The following is a 19410-nucleotide window of genomic DNA, read 5'->3' as shown; positions in this document are numbered from 1 at the left end:
CTTGTTGGTGGACTGACAGACCAACGCTGCCATCCCCAGAGCCATGCCGCTTGTATGACTAAAACTAGTAATGAAGTGCAAAACATATATAACTCTTAAATAATTATGAAAACCCACTAATGGATCTGATTATATCCAGAAAGTACTCTTTTGTTTAATTTCTTCAAGCAGCCATGTTTATGAGTCCTATTTATGGGTTTACATGTTCACATGTTGTCTTTATTGTTAAATTGTAAAATACTATGGAGGTACACATGAAAGAACCATTAACACAAAGTTCATGCTGGGAAGCTGCCAGTGGGAAGTCCCCTTAGAGGGTCTATTTCTTAAGAACTTGTGGATGGTGGTTTGCAAGGGGCTGAACCAGACTGCCTGTCTAGAAACGTGTCTAAAATGTAACAGTCGCCAGCGGTCAATCATCCAAACTATAAAAAGAAAGAGCTTTACTTGATTTTTTAAACCTCAAGTTATGAAAGAGGACAGACTCCCCATGAAGAGAGGAAATTACAATGGGGGAAAATCTGTTTAAGGAAAAGAAACACTACTTCCTCTTAATACTGCACCAAAAAAACTAAAGAGTACATTGTGGTTATCATCTTACCTGAAAGGCAGTCCATTCCTCTAATGTGTTCTTCCACAGGTAGAGTGTTGGTAAACCTGCTGGTCCAGGAGGTCCTGGATGCCCCATTTTTCCCGGACGCCCTTCAGGGCCCAACTTCCCCTGTGAGAGATGAGGAGGAAGTGGTACGTTTATGCAAGACAAATCAATCTTTATGGAATACTTAGTTTTATAGCACAGCCTTGTTTGCCTTGTTTTTTTAATGACATCATAGAAGTGATTTGATGCAGGATTTGGGCTCAGACATTAATAACTGACACATGGGCTTAATGGAGGAAGGGACAGGAGTTTACAGTGGTAGGTATTAAACTGTCGAAGGCAAAATTGAGCTTTAAAACAAGATGTAGCCTCGGATGTTATTTCAGGGGTGCACAGAAAAGAGGAACATTTAAATCCCGAGCAGTCAAGTGGACTAACTTAGCACATCATCACAGGTTATTATGTCGTAAACAAGCTTCTCTTACCTTATCACCTTTAAACCCAGGCAGGCCAGGCTCACCAGGACAGCCCTGTCAAAGAGTAAAAACCCTCAATAAAACAGCTCAAAGGACCAACACAAGGAAAAAGAACCCTTCAAGTATTTATCAACTACTTCCAAAAACCAGAAGTAAACCATTCAAACTGTAAAACTGTCAGAAATACAAAACTAAAGACTCTACTACTTCTCCTTGGAGGCAAAAATCTGTGACCAAAGAGACAAGCAAAGCACCAGATCCTTGTAAAACCTCCGTTTGTGGCAGATTTGCCTGCCTGTTGAGAAGTAAAAGACTCATTTTAGAGACTTGCTTAACACCTTCGCTGGCAATAAAACACTAAGCTTTTATGGCTTAAAGAGTATTGGGATGTACAGTAATTATATGTCTAAGCTGCTTGGTACTGTGTAGATCCTGCAGGCACTGTATCCTTTAAGTGCACCTTCCTATGAGATCTAAACTGCCTTATAAATCTAATAAAACTCACTACATCTTTACTTTGGCATTTCCTTTCAGTTCTTACAGTTTGGGTGATGCAGCACGTCTGAACGAAAAGATTACAAAATTGTACTTATAGTGGAGGCACACTGGCATTAAAATAAATTAATACTGTAAAACTTCAATTAATAGCTGGGGTTTTTATTTGCTTCAATCAATGAACTCAACTGTTGATTTAAATCAGTAATTTGTAGTAATTATTACCAGGGATTTTAGTCCTGTCCAAACGCACCATGTCTGTTATCATTATGGATAATGTCAGTAAAAATTACGGCGACTTTTACCTTCTGTAAAATGGTCCGGAGAAAATACCTTGGGTATATTAATCCCCTGCGAGTGTGTACATATTTCGTCACGTCCTGTTTACAACCATTTTTCCGCGCTTACAACTAGTTTTCTGTGTTTTTTTGATGATGGAGGCGCTTGAAGATGCATTTGGTGTTGTCAGCAGTCGTGATAGTGGACATTCTTATAATGATCGCATAGCCCTACGTGGGAGCCCAATCAAAAAGATCGAGAAGAAAGCACTTTTCAGAGCCACAAGACTTCTGGCTGTGCTAGGTAGGCCTAATATAAATCCATATTGATAATCGTTGTGTACACACAATCCTGATCATGGGCAATATTTCATATTGGGCTAATAAGTTACCACTCCCATCTCTGGCAGATTTACGGAGATTTCTTGTCCCGTGCTAATCAGACATTTATATTACAGACATCCTGTGGTAAACTGACATTAGTCCACATCCCCATGTAAAACTAATCCCGTCCAAATAGTAACTAATAAAAGGGACTCATGTTTAAGTAAAGTGATTAAGGAATACAAATACTACTGCACCATCTTAATGCGCTGCCAGCCAATCAGATGCCATGTTAACACTCTTTTGTGCCTCCCTTAAACATATGCTTTTTACTAAAATATTAGGTTTGACACAATACTTGTAGGGGCTTATGCTGCTGGCTAACCAATTCTATGAAATGTAAAGCAAGACCTGAGATGCAGCACATGAGAAGAGAGTAGAAGTGTATTCTAAGCCAACAGGACGTCCTCCTTCATGTTTCCTACAGTTGTCTTCAATCACTGTAATCGTGCTGAGTGATCCTGTGGATTTTATGACGGCGTGACTCCAGAGACTGACCCAGACGTGACCAGATGTGCAGTCTGGTTCTGGTTCTATCTGCCCTGAAGTCCCTGTGATGACCCACCTCTTACACCAGGTAAACCATCCCATTGGATAGTATAAAAAGACTTCACTTCTTGACACCAATCAAATAACTTGCAGCCAGGGGTTGAGATTGTCACATTGAGTAATGCTATGACAAACTGTTGAAACTCCTTAACCGTGCGGTTTATGCTCTTCGTGCTCAGATCGCGGCATCAAAGACATGTGGATCAACATATGTTTGAGCAGTGCAACCTTCCCTGATCAGAGTCAGATGGCAGCTGATGGAGAACAGCTCTTGTAAGCTGTAAAGCATAAACAGACGTCACACGTTCTTCATTCACAAGGCTTGTCCTAACTTTTTTATCTTATCTGACAACAGATAGCTCTGATGTGATACATCAAATGACTTGTTAATCAGTGCAAAACACGCCTTGGCTTTGGTAAACAATATCCAACAAATGCAATAATATGAACTACAAAAACAATCATTTCTAACTGAGCAGCTGACATCAGACAAAGCAATCTAAAGAGGACTTCCTCCTTTCTTTACTGGCCTTTAGGAAAAATGCACTGATCACACTTGGATGCAAATGGTAGCATTAAAACAGGGGTATTAAAGCAAAGAGAACAACATAACACCACTCACCTCTGGCCCTGGGCGACCCATTCGGCCCGGTGGTCCTCTCTGGAGACGGTACATTTTGCCATCTGAACCCAGGACTAGGTCTCCATTTCTGGATACAACGGTAACAGTGGCAGGGCGCTCCTTGTCTGGTTGCTTCTGGACTCCCGTCTTTGCTGATGTCCCAGAGTTTGTGGATGTTCTGGGAACTGATGGGATCTTAGGTACATGAAATTCCACTGAGGGCTTCTTAGGTACACCTGCGATGTCGAGGTCAATGATGTCACCGGATGGTTTTCCGGGGAACAGCGATGAAGTCCGCCCACCAGAGCTGGCCTTCTTATCCGTGGTAATGTTCTCCTCAAACTGTTTAGAGGACGTGTCAGGCTTTCCCTTCTGGCTTCCCTTAAGTCCATTTCTGGAAGGTTTCCACTGAGGGTTGACTTGTCCACCATTTTGGAAGACTGGATCCAACAAGTCAGTGTCCTCGTCTACCACAAAGACATCCCCACGACCTATTGAACCTTTCCGATTGGATCCTGAAGGCACTGTCCCATCCCCTCGAGAACTCCCTCGGGCCAAGAACATATTCTGTTGAGAAACAAAATAAGTATAAGGGCTCATTTGCTGCTCAGATATTTCAACAGCGGATATGTGGTTTGTCATATGTTGAGAAATGAGTGGTGCACAAATAATTTGGGGGACCCGTTTGACCCCCAGAGCAGAGCAAAATGTTGGCATTGTGAGTTTCTGCAAAGCACAAAGATGTTACATTTGCACATTTTATACACATCATATCAGTGTTTCTGAAGTGTCAGCGTATATAAGCTGACTTTGTCATCCGTGGAAAGAGCAAGTGGTGTCTGACGAACAGCAGACCACTGCTGACAGGTGTTTGAAATCAACAAATTTCGAAACTGGTTTTATTTTAACGAGTCATTGCTAAGTTTCCATTGGCTTTTAAGGATCAAAAATGGGTGTTTTGTGGTAACTCATTTGTGTTTTTTTCCAGCAGCTTCTTAGGCTCTAAACACAGGTGTTTGGTGGTGACTTTTTTGTGGCAATAGTGCCACAAAAAAGCAGTTGTTCTTTACTGAGACAGTGCTGTGTTTCTTGCTGGGATAATGGCACTAACAGCGGTTGTTTTTCACAGAGAAATTGCTGCCTTTCCTGTTGAGACTGTGCCCCCAAACACAGGCATTTTAAGCCAAAACATGATTTTTTCCTTACTATAACCAAGTGGTTTTTGTGACTAAACATAAACACACATCAACCACAGCAATGTTGAAACATAACATTTCAAAGTATAATAACATGCAAAGGTAACAAAACTGTGGTTTTCCATAAACTTACAATGCCAACATTTTTTTTCTGGCAACTAGGATTGCCCACAGAGATTTGAAGAATCTGTGACGCACAGTATATCAAATCATTATTCAGAATACAACAATAATAGCATTGCCATCTAATTCTCGCATGTAAAATGTGTTAAATAACGTTTTAATGTCAACAAATGAAAAATCATTATGTCAAAAATTACAATTCCTACTTAAAAACGACTTTAACTCGTCTCCGACAACCCTCAGAAAAACCACAGCTGCAGACCTTCTGCCCCTTTTTAAAGCTGTCATCAACTCCTCACTGACATCTGGCATTATTTCGTCTGCCTTCAAGTCAATTAGTTTCTCATCTTTCGAAGACAGTAACCCTCGACCCATCTGCCATCAAAAACTGCACATCACTACTGATTTGGTCACATTTCTTTCCAGAACACTTGACTGTGCTGCCTCTAATTAACATTTCCATGGTTCCCACTGAATTCCCTATTGAAGTCAAACCACACAGTATGTTTAATGTTAACACTTCCGAAACTGCTGGAGTAACCATTTAATCTTAAGCATTCATTATCGTAGGTCAAGTATCACATTCACATTTGCAATTGTGGGAATTAGACAATTACATAAAGCTCTCCTCTATCAACGGTCCAGTGAGTAGTATTAAGGGGAACCTGTCTTCCATGTTTTCATTAGTTTATAATTACCCAAAACTAAGAACAGTTGTGTTTTTGTTTCCTTAGAATCAGCTGTTTATATCTACACTCTAAGCAAGTCTTCTCTACAAGTCTGCCATGTTGTTCTACAATACAGTAGAAGTTTCATTTAATTGCAATCTGCAACCTCATTGCTAGATGCAACTAAATCCTACACTAGACGTTTAAACTGTCAAATACATTTCCTAACAGTCAAGCTGCACTGCAATACCTGAATGAAAATCCGTACCTCTGTCATCCTTCTACTGACTCTCAGGTTAGGACATGCATCTCTGCTTGTATGGGTGTTCAAGCAGGTTTAACATTAATGTCAACATGACTGAGCTGAACGTTTTTACAAGCTTCGTACTGTAGGACTTCTCCCTTAACATTAACAGCAATATGATGACTCATGTCCCCATATCAAAAGCCGTGGCTCAAGATAACTCTGCACGAAAGGCCAATATTTCAGATCCTGACAGGTCTGCACTTAAAACAAACCCAATCATGGACTCATCCACAATTCCACTAGTTCCATTCCACTGCAAACAACTTCCCCGCCCTCCTGCCAAAGGATTAAAACTGACTCACAGCATTATAAAACTCTGCTGTAATTGTTCTCACTGTAAATCATCTTGGTTAAGAACATCAGCTGTTCACAGTGTGAACTTATTATTATTGCCTCTCATAAAGTCATTAAAACAGCAATTTAAAGTCGTGTGGTATCCAGAGATGAAGGGGTAAACAATCCAAAATCAACAACACGCAAAGCACTCGGACTTGAGCATTTTCCCTTGCTTGGCACACACACACACACACACACACAACACAACACTGTTGGGCCTCAGGGAACAGTGGCACAGCAAGAGAGGCCTTTCAGGGGAAGGGACTAAAGGGCAGTAAATTTTGTTTGATGACCCTAATGGGCTGAAATGGAGAGCACTAAAGTGGAGCTGAGAGACATATGGAGAGCAGGAGGACAAGAGGAGGCGAGGGAAGCAGGAGTGTGCACGCTGAGAGTCTCGAAGCAGAGCAGAGTTTTAGAATACATAAGCTTCTACAGGTAAAATCCATCACTGCACGGAAATGACACAGTACCTGTTGGTCTGTCTTGTTATTTCCCCATTTTCTCTCCTTATATATCAAATGATGTATAGAGCCAAATAGTCAGAAGTGCTATAATAATTAGTCTATAACCATACCCATGGCATGTAGGAGTAGCTTGTCCAAATACCCTTACGTCAAGCTGAACATCTTCAGTGCTACCAACCCTGCCTTCCTACCTCAGTCAGCATGTGCTTTGTTGATGTTGCGGTCTGCAGACTGTTAATGGCTCAAGAGTAAACTAAGGTGTGTATCTGTGACCTGGATCTCACCTGAACAAATAAGGTTAAGTTAATACAACTGACCCTTGGCTAAGTCCCACGCCTGGATGCAGACAGGCCAATCATAACATAGCATTGGGCCAGCTAAGGCCACAACATGGCTGTGCTTCATTGACTCTAATGCAATCATTTTAGATTTCCTTCATTTTCAGGCTGGTGTTGTGGATTTGGAGCTAAATGTTGTGCCTGGGGCACGTCGTGTATTAATGATACTTGTTACCTGGAGAGGTTGGAAAAAGATAAACGTTTCTTCCCTGTTCCAAAACCAAAATCAAACCCTAGGATTAGCTAGCTAGTTACTGAAGATACAGCCTACTGAATGTATACACATGCTGCTTTTGCTTTTTGATGATTATAACAGTGAAACAAAGGCCGACGCTGCTGTACAGGAACCAGTGAAGGGAAGCAGGGAAACTTTGCTGATATTCAACCAGTTGTGTGTCATCGCAGTGTGTGCAGATGAATATGATTTGACTTCCCCTAGTCTGGCGGCAAAGGTCAGGGTGCTGGCAGTGGCATGGGGGGGGGCAAAGCCAAACACTGTTCATCTGCACACACTAGTGCTGCACGATTAATCTAATCGCAATCGCAATCGCGATGTCAGGCTGTGCGATTACATAACCGCATAAAAGGCTGCGATTTGTGATTTAATGTAAATAAATGTTAACGTGTGTGCCTGTGAACGTGACTCCACACACTACAGGAGAGGCAGTTTGTTGACATCATGCCCACAAGCTATCCTGGTGCGTGCAGCTGGCGTGCAGCAGTGACCAACACAGACGCTGAAGAAGAGCATGAGCACGACCATGAACAGGCTGAGTTGGTGGCGAAAAAAACGTCTGTTACATGGCGATACTTTGGATTCAGATACGGCGGTGTTGAACTGAAAGATGTGCTGTGTAAAAGTTTAAAAGTTAAAGTCGCCACGTCCCGCGGCAACACGACCAATCTATATCAACACTTGAGACAGCACAGCACAGGGAAAAGTAGGAAGAGTGCATGCGAGAGAAAGCCGAGCCGTGTAACGTTAAAGACAAAGAGACAACTGAAAGCTGCTAGAGCCTCATAAAACAACATCAAAGCACAGTTAAGCAAACATTTGTAAGTATCACAGGGAAATCATGGACTCCATAACAAATGAAAAATTGGGCAATTTTGCTCGGGTTCGGCCCACTTGACATGCTGCTGTGTTGTGCTATGGCGCTGGAATTTGTCATTTACATGACAACGCCTGAACGCAACATATGCTCACTCCACTGTGTGTACAGTTCCGTGCTGCGCTGCTGTGTGAGCAGCGTGTTTGACTGTGCTCAGTCTGTTGATGGTCATTGACACATTGTCTGTCCATAACAATAACTATGTCAGGTCAGTGCCCCCCTAATATAATGTAGGGGAAACACTGAATCAAGCAAAAACACTCATGATACCATTTATTTATTATATTGTATATTATAATTATATTGTAATCACAATCGCAAATCGCGATATTGTCCACCATAATCACAATCGCACATTTTTATCAAATCGTGCAGCACTAGCACACACTGCGATGCCACACAGCTGGTTCAATATCAGCAAAGTTTCCCTTTATATTCATTCTTCTGTGGCGATCAGCAGTGATGTGGTGGTTCACTTTTACACTGTGATCTGTAGCCTATAGTTCGGCTTTAGCTTCTAACTATCTTTGTCTTTTTAACCTGTTGTTGCTGCTGAGTCAGTTTGACATCCTGGATATATCCTTCAAACACAGACTGTAGACCCCTCTGTCTGCTTCTCTCTGGAATCACTCTTTTATTTTTCCAAAAATATGATCACATTTCTTCAGGGAGTGCAGTTAGTTACAGTGTGGGCTCCATGCTTACTGCGACAGCTTGTCGGACCATCACAAAGGGCTTGGCGAAAGGTCCATTTTTAATGAGCAGAGTAGGTCAGCAACTATGTCTCTGCATCTGTGTCACTCCAAATTTTGACCCTACAATCTAAATAAAGTTTATTTATTTATTAGTTTATTTGTCAGGGACTAGGCAAAAAATACTGTCACAGGTTACAGATGTATTGCTTGGAAGATATCTAGCTATAGGCTAATTTGTGCCCCTGCTCAGGCTTTCCTGCTTAAAAAAGGCAAAAGTTTATATTGGTAAAGAGAGCTGGAGGTCAAACATGAATATAAAATGGTAACACACACATTTTATAAATTAGTATGGTTATTAGAGAGGGGATCTCAGGTTTCCTATTTGGTTACAGGCATTTGTTAGGGCAAAAATCAATTGAGCATGCTCTGATTGTGTTATCAGAAAGAATGACATGCCCAAATGTTACCCAGAAATTATCAATTGACCCTGGCTTTCATTCATTAAATCTGAACATTGTATCTGCAGTGAAACCCTGTCCTTGGTGGAGGGCTGGCTCGGTATGTAACGAGGGCTGAATATGAGGGGCTGAGACAGGCAAGAGACCAAACACAGTGCCCCACCTGAAAACAAAGGCCCTTTCTTTCTCTCTTATCCCAGGCCACAGTCAGGCAGCCGGCCCTGGTCGATAAGCTGACACTAGATCTCCTCTGGTCAACACCGTCCCCTCAGCTTATCTCCACTCCAGTCTGTGAGATATCCCTATGAACGCCAGCCCAGGCCATACTTAGCTGGAGTACTATGACACGTTGGCCAGTCAGTCAGGAGCCAATAGCTGTCAAACACACTTCACCAAGGAAAGGCATACTCCATGAAATATCCCAGTTCTAGTTTATTCTGTTGCAGTTCACATATTTAATGTACTTGTCTTGGGGTGAACAGTATTAACAGTACAGTCTTAACCAAAATGCAGTGGCTCACTTGGGACAAATGTGACTAAAAGTCCATGATTGAGCTAGCTTTGTGTCCCAGTACAGACTGCGAGCGCAGGCCTACAGGCTCACCTGTCAGCCAGGTCTACTGACACATATGTGCAAAGGAAAGTTAGTCGGCTTAGGCAGGGCTAAGTGGACAAGGGGAGAATACATTATGGTTAATGTAAAAGTAAGGCTGGATTTATGCCTCTGCGTTATGACAGTCCAACCTTGGATGCCTCTGGTAGAAGAAGTGATTTATAGTTCAACAATGGATAACTATGGAAATAGATTACAATGGAAACTGGCTATAAAATGTCTTCTGTGGCTCTGGAGGAAGCTCTCCAAGTGTGAGAGAATGATAAATGGACTACGCTTACATAGTGCTTTTCTACCTTTGCAGAGAAGGCGCTTTACAATTTTCTACTCAGTCAGGCATTCTCACACACACCCTCACACACACACACACACACACACACCCTCACACACTGCCATACAATGCACTAGCCTAGAGGGCCTCGAGAAAAGAAGCTTTATTTAATCTTTCTTAAGGGCATCAGAACTTGTTGCCAAAGCTGACTGATAGCCCCAGGCTGTAGTTACATTTCTGAGGACGTAAGCATCAGGTACGACGATGTCTACAATGTTGCTTAAGAGGCTCCAGAGATGTGTGTAGATTCACTTACTGTGCTATAATCCCCTGCCACTCAAGTCTAAATTAATTTCAAGGACCTAGGAGGACGGCCAGTGACAAAGATGTCAGCTGACAAATCGTAAAAAGTGGTCTGAACTTTGCGGGTGCTTTTCATTGTGCTAACATGTCTCCTCACTCTCCTCACTTGCATCTCCTCCTCGCATCGTTGCTCCTCCCAGCGAGGATGTGAGAGAGAAATGCAAAGAGGAGATGCAAGTCAAAACTGCCAAAAGAAACATCATTGGTTCCCAGTGTTGGGCTTGTTACTCTAAAAATGTAATATATTACTCATTACTCGTTACTCTTTTGAAATGTAATAATATTGCTTTACTTATTACTCCCTGCCAACTGTAATTCATTACACTACTTGATATATTATTTTTCTGTTACACCACATAAAACATGGTAATTGTGTATTTCCCCAAAATTCAGATGTGTGTCTCTGTGTGAATATCAGAGTAATCACTGCTAAGTGTAGCTAAGGCTTGATTGGAGTCTTCTGTTGCCTGTGACCAGCATTTTCCCAAGGCTCAAAAGATAAAGAGTCACTTGTGGAGCAACATTTCATCCACCACATATCCAACCACAATCTTCATTACTTCTTTATAGTCTGCAACTGTCCATGATTAAAATCCAGGTTTGGTTGTTTAGCCAGTGTAGCCCTACAGCCGACCTCTGCGACCAAGGAGGGCTCACCTTTGGTAGGGTGTATTTCCTGTAGCTTAATGTTGCTGTGCTGTTGGTCGTAGTAGCCGAGGTGTTTCAGACCAGAGGCTTGAGGACGTGTTTTTTGCAGTTGAAAGAGTTTTAGTATGACTACCTGCAGTAACAGTGTTCTTGTCATCTTTCCTCCTGACAAAATCAACGTAATGGGAATATTTCCAGCCGCTAAGGTAAGCGTTTCCATCTTCCAAACCAATTTGCTGCTTTGTGACAATTACGAAAATAAATCTGATGATGTGATGTTGTATTTTGAGTCAGTTTGAGGTGTTAACAAAAGTAACGTTGTAATGAGTTGTTTGGTTTTGGGGTAACTGTAATATTATTTCTGAATTTTTTTTAGTAAATAGATACACTATTCATTACAACTCCATAGTGTCAATCTTTAGCAACGGATGTTAGTGTGCCACAAGTTGAGATACGGCATTTGTACGTCACACCAGTTGACAAGAGACTTGAGCGTAGTTTACATCTGTGTTCCCTCGTTCTAAGCTCCTCCAGAAGCCTCCTCTCTCCTTGTCTCCTCGAGGTGCATTTACGGGAGTGGAAGCTCCTCCATGGTGGTGGAGGGGAAACATTTTTTTTGGTCACAGGAGGAGAGAGGAAGTAATGCAGCATATGTTAGCATATGTCAACAGTAACTATCCTCATGACCTTAGCATATAATTACATGACACATCTGGCTTTACTGCCAATGAAAGCATCAAAAAAATAAATAAAAGGCTCCGTAAGGTCATCCAGTTTATGTTTAAAGCTACTCCACAGAGGAGACACTGCCTAGCATGCATCCAAGTACTTATCTTGTCAAATAAAAGTCTAATAATCTCAGAAAGTAACTCTTTAAACCTTTATATCATGTGCCAGGACGATGTTTATGGTCTCTGTCGTTCTATTTGCTCTGCAGTAGCAGGCTGAAGCAAGCAAGGACACTATGTCTTTTTAATGTGTGTGTTTGTGCCTTTGTGTCCTAACACACAGCCTAAGTGGAGGCTCAATGTCAGTGTGTAATCTATAGGTGAGCAAATGACAGTCAGGGTTTCAAGTAGTTCGGTCTGTCAGTATGCATGGCTGCAGGCTGATGAACAGACAGAACAATTTTTCAGGCTCCCATAATGCTTCCTGTCATACAATTTCTCTTGATGTCTTTTTTTACTTAAATTTAAAGGTTTCATGCTCATGTGCTTTATCAGTTCAAACCCCCAGGCCCCTGAAACCAAATGTATCATGTATAAGTGTTTCTATCTTACATGTATTAAGTACACTATATGACCAAAAGAACTCCCAGACACCCTGTCCACATACTTGTCTGTGGTTGCTTTTTATCTTTGCATTGTTTGGGTTCCTCAGTTCCACTGAAGCCAAAATCTTGCTCCAGCCTGCATGATATTTTAGACAATGGTGTTCTTCCAACATTGTGTCAATAGTTTGTTGAAGTCTCTTTCCTGTTTCAACATGACAATGCCCCCGTGCACAAAGCCAGATCCATAAAGAAATGGTTTTCTCATTTTGGTGTCGAAGAACTTGACTCCCCTGCACAGAGCCCTGACCTCAACCCCATCAAACACCTTGGGGATGAAATGGAACACGAGCCAGGCCTTATCATCCAACATCTGTGTGTCAACTAAATTATGCTCTAATAGGAGCAAATCCCTGCAGCCAGATTCCGAAATCTTCAGGAAATCCTTCACAGAAGAGTGGAGGCATGTTTAACAAGTGACTATGTACATAGTTGCAATAATTTTGGTCCACAATTTGCTCGTCATTTGACACATTTGTAAGAGCTGAAGAAATAAGATGCCTGAATGTCGTCTTCTATTTGAATAGTGCTTCTCTGTTTAGGATCAACACTGCTGTATTACAAAAAGAATGCTGTCAAGAAGCCGCATGGACTGACACTTAACTCATCCATCACACAGTTATGCTATCATATTGTTTCCTGCAGGGAAGAATAAAAAAAAAAGTTGAGGAATGCAGCACACCACGCTGAGCTTGTAGACATTTTAAATGTCTTTCTGATGCTCTGAGCTGAAAAAATTGACAATAAGCATCCATTACATCCGCAAGCTAGACTCATTCATCATGAAGGCTGCTAAGACCAGAAGTTTGAAGAAGATGACATTTTTTATTAATCCCTGAGGGGATATTCAATTTTTATTTTAACTCTGTTGCCATTTTACATTACACATACTGAGGCCTGGAATACACACACATGCACAAACTTAACCTAAACACATACATTGATATGACACCTCTCCAGCTACAAGTCCACACTACATATTTGGTCCATACTAGGGCTGTCAACGAATATTCTAAATTCAAATTTAATTTCGAATTTGAAAAAAAAATGGAACTTCGAATGTGAAAATTGATATTCGACTGTGGAGAAAAAAAAAAAACACCACCGCAGCTGTCCTCTTTGCCAGTGGGAGGTGGGAGCGGCCACGGAGCTGCGCGGCGCAGCCGGTGTGGATGACACAATCAGTTAACATGGGCGCCGAAAGGAAACTGGCTTCGCTTCGAGGCTATTCGCAGCGCTTCCGCAGGCGGTGTGGCCTGACGGGGAGGGGGGGCGAGTGAGAGGTCTGCGGTCGTTTATAACGTAATGTTATAGATAATTGTTTTATGTGTTTTAATGTGTAGGTATGTAAATGTTTTCAAAGATGTTTATGTTGAAATAGTAGTTATGTTTCCTTGTATTAATACATACAGAAGTATATTTCCTTGTATTAGTTTGCCCTCTTGTGGACATAATGCTAAAAAAAAAATTCGAATGGTTCGAACCTATGAGTTATTTTTAGAACGAATATTCGAACGTCATTTTTGAGCAATTTTGACAGCCCTAGTCCATAAGGGGGCCCTCTGATACCCAAGCCAAGTCCCTATCGACTAAGCTACTGCCACCCATGCCCTTCAAGCTACACCCTGCAACAGTAGCTCAGTCCATAGGGACTTGGGTTGGGAACTGGAGGGTCGCCTGTTCGAGTCCCCATCCAGACCAAAATATGGAGCGTGGACTGGTGGCTGGAGAGGTGCCAGTTCACCTCCTGTTTTTGCCTTGAGCAAGGCACTGAACCCCCCCCCCCAACCACTCGGGGCGCCTCACCAAGGGCAGCCCCCTCACTCTGACATCTCTCCACTTTGTGCATGTATAGGTCCTGTTTGTGCATGTGTGTGTCTTTCAGACCTGTGTGTAATTGACAAGCAAGAGTGAAAACATTGAATTTCCCCTCAGGGGGATTAATAAAAAAGTAAATAAACCCTAGTGTGGTGCAATCACTTCCATTAGTGCAGAAATGACAAATCAATTAACAGTTGATCGACATGACATTAATTATGCTTGAACAGGTGTTCCAGTTCTTTCTCAAGCAAATATGCCAAACATTCATATCTCTAATGTGAGGAGTTACAAGCAGAATGTTTGCTGACAAAACAAGCAATTTCAAGAGGGGCTGGACAACGCAGGGTTTTGGTGGTGGCCAGCCACAATCAAATCATCTGCCGCCACGAATAGATTTTTCTCTGCAGCAGCTGCTCTTCTCCATCAATCTGATCTGATCAGCACTGAGCGAACTGACAGATCAATTATCCATCCCCTGAACCACAAAGTGTTGCTGAGGAACAGAAGAACTCATGGTGGTCTCTGCCTGCGCTGTGTTCATGGACCTGCAGCCCTCTTCCCAGTTGTCAGCGACCACCTCAGATAAACTTGATTTCTGTGGGAGACACTGCAATGTCTTGATTTAATATTGCCTCCAATTTTGGATATTGTAATATTGTAAGTCTTGTCTTTTCCTGGTGTTAAAGGCTGCCTTACAGAAAAGTGGCATAATTCCTGAACCTACGCGATTGTTATTGCTATTGTATCATTTGCCTTTGAGTCCTGGAGGATTATTAATGTGCTCCTCCTCCTGTACTGCCTTAATATGCACATTCAGCACATCCAATGCATCAAAACATTGTTTTCTAGTTGGAGCCGCGCCTCGTTTTCAAACTGTATGGTTTGACTAAAATGAACAATGACAGCAATATAGTCCACGATGAGCAGCGCTAAAATCAACCTGCGTAGTTGTCCCTCCATTGTGACATTAGAAAGTGTCACATTTATCTTGCAAGTGTACTCTTCTTCAACGTTTGGTTTACTTCCTGGATTTTTCCCACATGGAAATTCTGACCAATCAAGAGCAGCTTTCTCGCACAAGGCATTTGATCTAGTCTGCTTGTAAATGCTGCCGTGAGAACACAAACCAACTCTAGGCAATTACGCAGCTTTGTAACAAAATTAGTCCCTGATTCGGACCAAAGCAAGACAACCCTAGGTCTGAAAGCACCCTTAGTCATCATATACACATTTCTTGATCATTATTAATCAAAAATCTCATTGTGCAAATATTCTGTGAAAGCACCAACAGTCAGCCCTACAATATCGTCGCAATATCGATATTGAGGTATTTCTCCGTATCACCCAACTCTGTGATAGATTCATCTATAATTATAATGATTAATAATCAGTTTAAGACCTAGTTGCCAATATTAGACAGTAAACTGTAAACTGTTTTCACATTTAAATTCATACACAAATCACATAACATTGAGAAGTAATAAGGCCATATAATATCACTGATATTTTTTTTTTCAGCGAGTTTTTCCAATCTTCAAGGCAACCCCTGGTCCAACTTGCAGGGACTTGAAAGTCTCTAATCAATCACACTGTCACATGGTTTTGTTTTTCTATTGTCTCAGTTACAGTGTCATTTCATGTTAATGCAGTTGAAAGTGATTTGAAACTTCTGCTGGGACAATGTTCGGATAAATATGCTACACTCCTTTTTTCCTAAAGACAGCACTGGTCACTTTGGACTGCAATTAAACTGAAAGACCTACCTAAGGAGGTCACTGTTTGTCACATGCATCTGATAATATACACTACAATCAAATAGAAAGGTATTTATGAGAAGTGTCTACCTGTGCTGAGAAAACTTGAGGATCATGACCCAACTTCTCTGTAACTCTCAAACAATATTTGTGGGCAAACACAGTAAATTAACATTAGTGCAGATGTTGACAGGGCACACCTGGATGAGATTAATAGTTATGACAAACCCCTGTGTCCTCCCATCAGCGCAAGTCTCCTCAGGAGTCTCTCTCTGCATGTGCAGCTGACAGATCCTCTGTGAAGAGCACTGAGAAAATCTATGGAGGCCTCACAGCCTGACACAAGCGCTGCAGGCTAGAGCGCTATCATCATAACACACACTCACTCACGCGCGCACACACACAGACAATGAACACTTGCTCCTACAAAGGGCTAATCAAATGGCAAGGTCCGTAAATCTAGCCAAGACACAGGTATGCAGACTGGCTGGGTCTTGCAAGCAGCAGTAAGCAATTTGGCCTGGAAAGAAAGCATGATGACAGTGGTCTGAGGTTACGGGCATAAGGAGTTTGATTTATGTTTAATGAAAAACTGAAGCATGTGAACAAAGCTAATTATTTTCTTTGATTAGTAAAATGCTGCAAAAAAACAGAACAAATGTTGCCAAGGAACTTGAAACAAACACAAGGAAACCAGAAGCAGAAGCTGTCACAGTGAGGAGACAAACAGCCAGTGAGCTGTTTGTGTGTTTCTGCCTGTGATGTAATGAAGACGAGGCATAGTGCCCGTGTGTTCAATCACTGCAAGCATGCAAGTCAATACCTGCTTGTGTACTTCAATATCTGTGTGTGTGCATCAGAACTGTCATGTGCACAAATGTGAGCGTGTGACTTTCTATTGTGACTCTGCAATGTTCAGTAGCTCAGCAGGTCGAGCGCGGCATTAACATCGTCATGGTCGGGGATTTTATTCCCAGCGAGACCACCCATGTTAGAAATGCCACTGTTGGCTGGGATCAAAGAGTCCACCAAATCGCCGGTGGTGGTCCTCTGGTATAAGATCATGAAGCATGTTGGAGGGACAAAGCACATTCCTAAACAGTCAAATTGCCCTGCAACCTCAAGCTATAGCTCCCAATGCCGGCTTCTCATAGCCACAGAAAGTCAGCTGCAGAGTTTCCATACAGTTAGATGAATTGTTCTACTGTATGTTTTTTAACACCAAAACCATGGAGTGACGTGTTTTTCTCCACTAAATATACTCTGATATCACAGAGCAACTTTCCTAGAATTACTGAGTCAGAATGAACAAAGAATCCCATGCACAGATGATAACTTATACTCACGTTATGAATGATGTTTCAACCCTTACTTCATCAGACAAAATCCATTTAATCAAACAACTTTTGAACCACATGTACGCAGATTTTACAGTGTGCACTATTATTTAGTTGCTTCTTAGTCAAGAGCTTTTTGATCCTAGACACCTGGCATGAAATCTTTGTGGTGCCAGAACTTTGTGGATTTTGTCACAGAGCTCCAGACTAACTTTTGCACTAGCAGCACTGGTGCTACACAGTTTCTCAGTTAGCTGCACCAGCACATGATTTGATCACATCCTTTTAATAAATAAATAAATTCAAAAATGTGCTACTTTGGATCTGATGCCCCTGCCTCTCTCTCTGTGTGTCGTCACAACTCGGTAGCCTTGCTCAACGTCCCACCCCAGAGCATCATCTGATCGGTTACATGTCATAGGTAAATCGCCTGTCAACACTGAAGGCTACTGTGCCACAGACAGGCAATGACAAACAAAGCTGGAGCTCCAGTGAGCCGAGTCCAACGTAAGGAAGCTGGTGAAGATCTGCTGATAATGACAGTAGTTATTAGATGTAACTTCAGTTGCATGAGCACAAGAACTGCAAGGACAAAAAAAGGAAGCGAGATGATGCCTGCGCATTGTCATACATAGATGTCACCAAATGATGACTGTTTTAAAAAAAATTCAGAAAACAGACATTTCATACACGAGATAAATACAATGCTGACCTGCATTGGATGCACATTTAACCTGCGTCACATCTGTTTATGACTCAGCTGTCACTCTTTTTGTCTGTGCTAGTAGAGACTAGTCTGCATGCATGACTGCAACCACGTGAACTTGCACACTCACAAAATATTGTCCCATATGCAACCATTTGGGGTGCAATCAAGACCTCTGTTACATACTGTCATTAGTGGTCAAATCAGCCAAACCTGCTAAAATCAACAGCGTCCTAAATGTGACATGTTATGCGTAAATACAGACAGTGTTTATCAGTTAGCAGTAACAGAAATCATTGTTCTGTTGGATTTAATCCTTCATTCGGTTGAAAATTAAGATTTAAATCATCCAGTTTAAAGAGTTCTAAAGTTGATTATATATAGAAAGACTGAACACACATTTGAACCGCTGTTAATATATAAATGCCTGTAAAATAATACATAAATGTAAGTACTAAAGAGGATTAACAGTAATAAGTTGGAAATTCCTGGCTGTGACATTGTTCAGGTTGATTCAAAACTGAAAACTAGAGCAGGAGCAACCTTGAACTTTAAACATCTAAATTAAATCTTCAAAAGCCATAACTGCAAGTGTCTTATTGCGTTAATCACACAAATATTAGTTCTGAAAGAATAAAGACATCCTCATTCCAGTAAAATCAAAAGCATTTGCACACGTTGTGTGCAAGACAACGGTCTGCAGAGCATTACACACCCTACTTAATGTCAGCGTAGAACAAAAGCAAAGGGATACTCTACACTGATAACTGCAACATGTGTACAGGGTTACACCAGGCAATACCTTTCCCTCCTGGCGCCTTTGCCCTTGCCCGTGCAATCCATCTAAATCCAGCAGCAGGCATCCGAGCAGCAAGTACCATCCAACATGGCACAGCATGACTGCAGGAGACACCGCAGGTCTGTCTGCACCTCAGCTCCGCTCACATTGTACCCACAGGCAGAGCTCTGCACAGGAGGCCGATCCAGCTCCCAGGAGACACACCCACACACCTACTGGGTACACACCCTTCAACTAGTACCAACCATACATCTTGTATACACAGTGCATCTAATCTGGCACATGTCGGAGACAGAAGCCCCTCAGGGTGGCCTCCGTTAACACTGAGAAAGAGCAAGACAAGAGCACATTTACAGTGAAACTGACAGAAACAATGTAGTGTAGTCATATCTGGAACAATTTAGATTTCAAAACAACCCAAAGTCTTTTAAATAATAAATACATTCTATCACTTTCACCCACAATAAGGCAGAGCACGCACGGCACATTATAGCACATTTAATCCTAAACGTTGAAAGTGTTTGCTACCATTCTGCTCACCAAGCTAGATTGAATGTGAGAGTGAACATCTGATCGCAGCGAGCTATTGGCACATGACGCTAACCGCAACATCATGGGCAACTACAAATCTGCTAGAGTGAGTAACGGCTCTTTCCAACTGGGGGA

General features: G+C 41.9%; 1 protein-coding gene across 2 annotated transcripts in view; it reads right to left on the bottom strand.

The window, feature by feature from the left end:
- The window catches only part of LOC117270147 (uncharacterized), a 150973-nt gene that overhangs the window by 67747 nt on the left and 63816 nt on the right, over positions 1-19410 (bottom strand). Inside the window, exons 1-4 of one of the 2 annotated variants that reach the window (XM_078162193.1) lie at positions 18748-18884; positions 3403-3969; positions 1084-1128; positions 602-721 (exon numbers count right to left, since the gene is read on the bottom strand). In XM_078162193.1, coding sequence (XP_078018319.1) covers positions 602-721; positions 1084-1128; positions 3403-3969; positions 18748-18843 — 828 coding nt within the window. In that variant the 5' untranslated portion in view covers positions 18844-18884. Of the gene's footprint in view, positions 1-601; positions 722-1083; positions 1129-3402; positions 3970-18747; positions 18885-19410 lie in introns of those variants that run through there. The other variant, XM_033647638.2, reaches the window with a different exon arrangement.

The sequence above is a fragment of the Epinephelus lanceolatus genome, chromosome 19, assembly GCF_041903045.1.
Source record: "Epinephelus lanceolatus isolate andai-2023 chromosome 19, ASM4190304v1, whole genome shotgun sequence".
NCBI lineage: Eukaryota > Metazoa > Chordata > Actinopteri > Perciformes > Serranidae > Epinephelus > Epinephelus lanceolatus.
The sequence above is the reverse complement of the archived record's forward strand: the minus strand, read 5'-3'. Positions and strand labels throughout refer to the sequence as shown.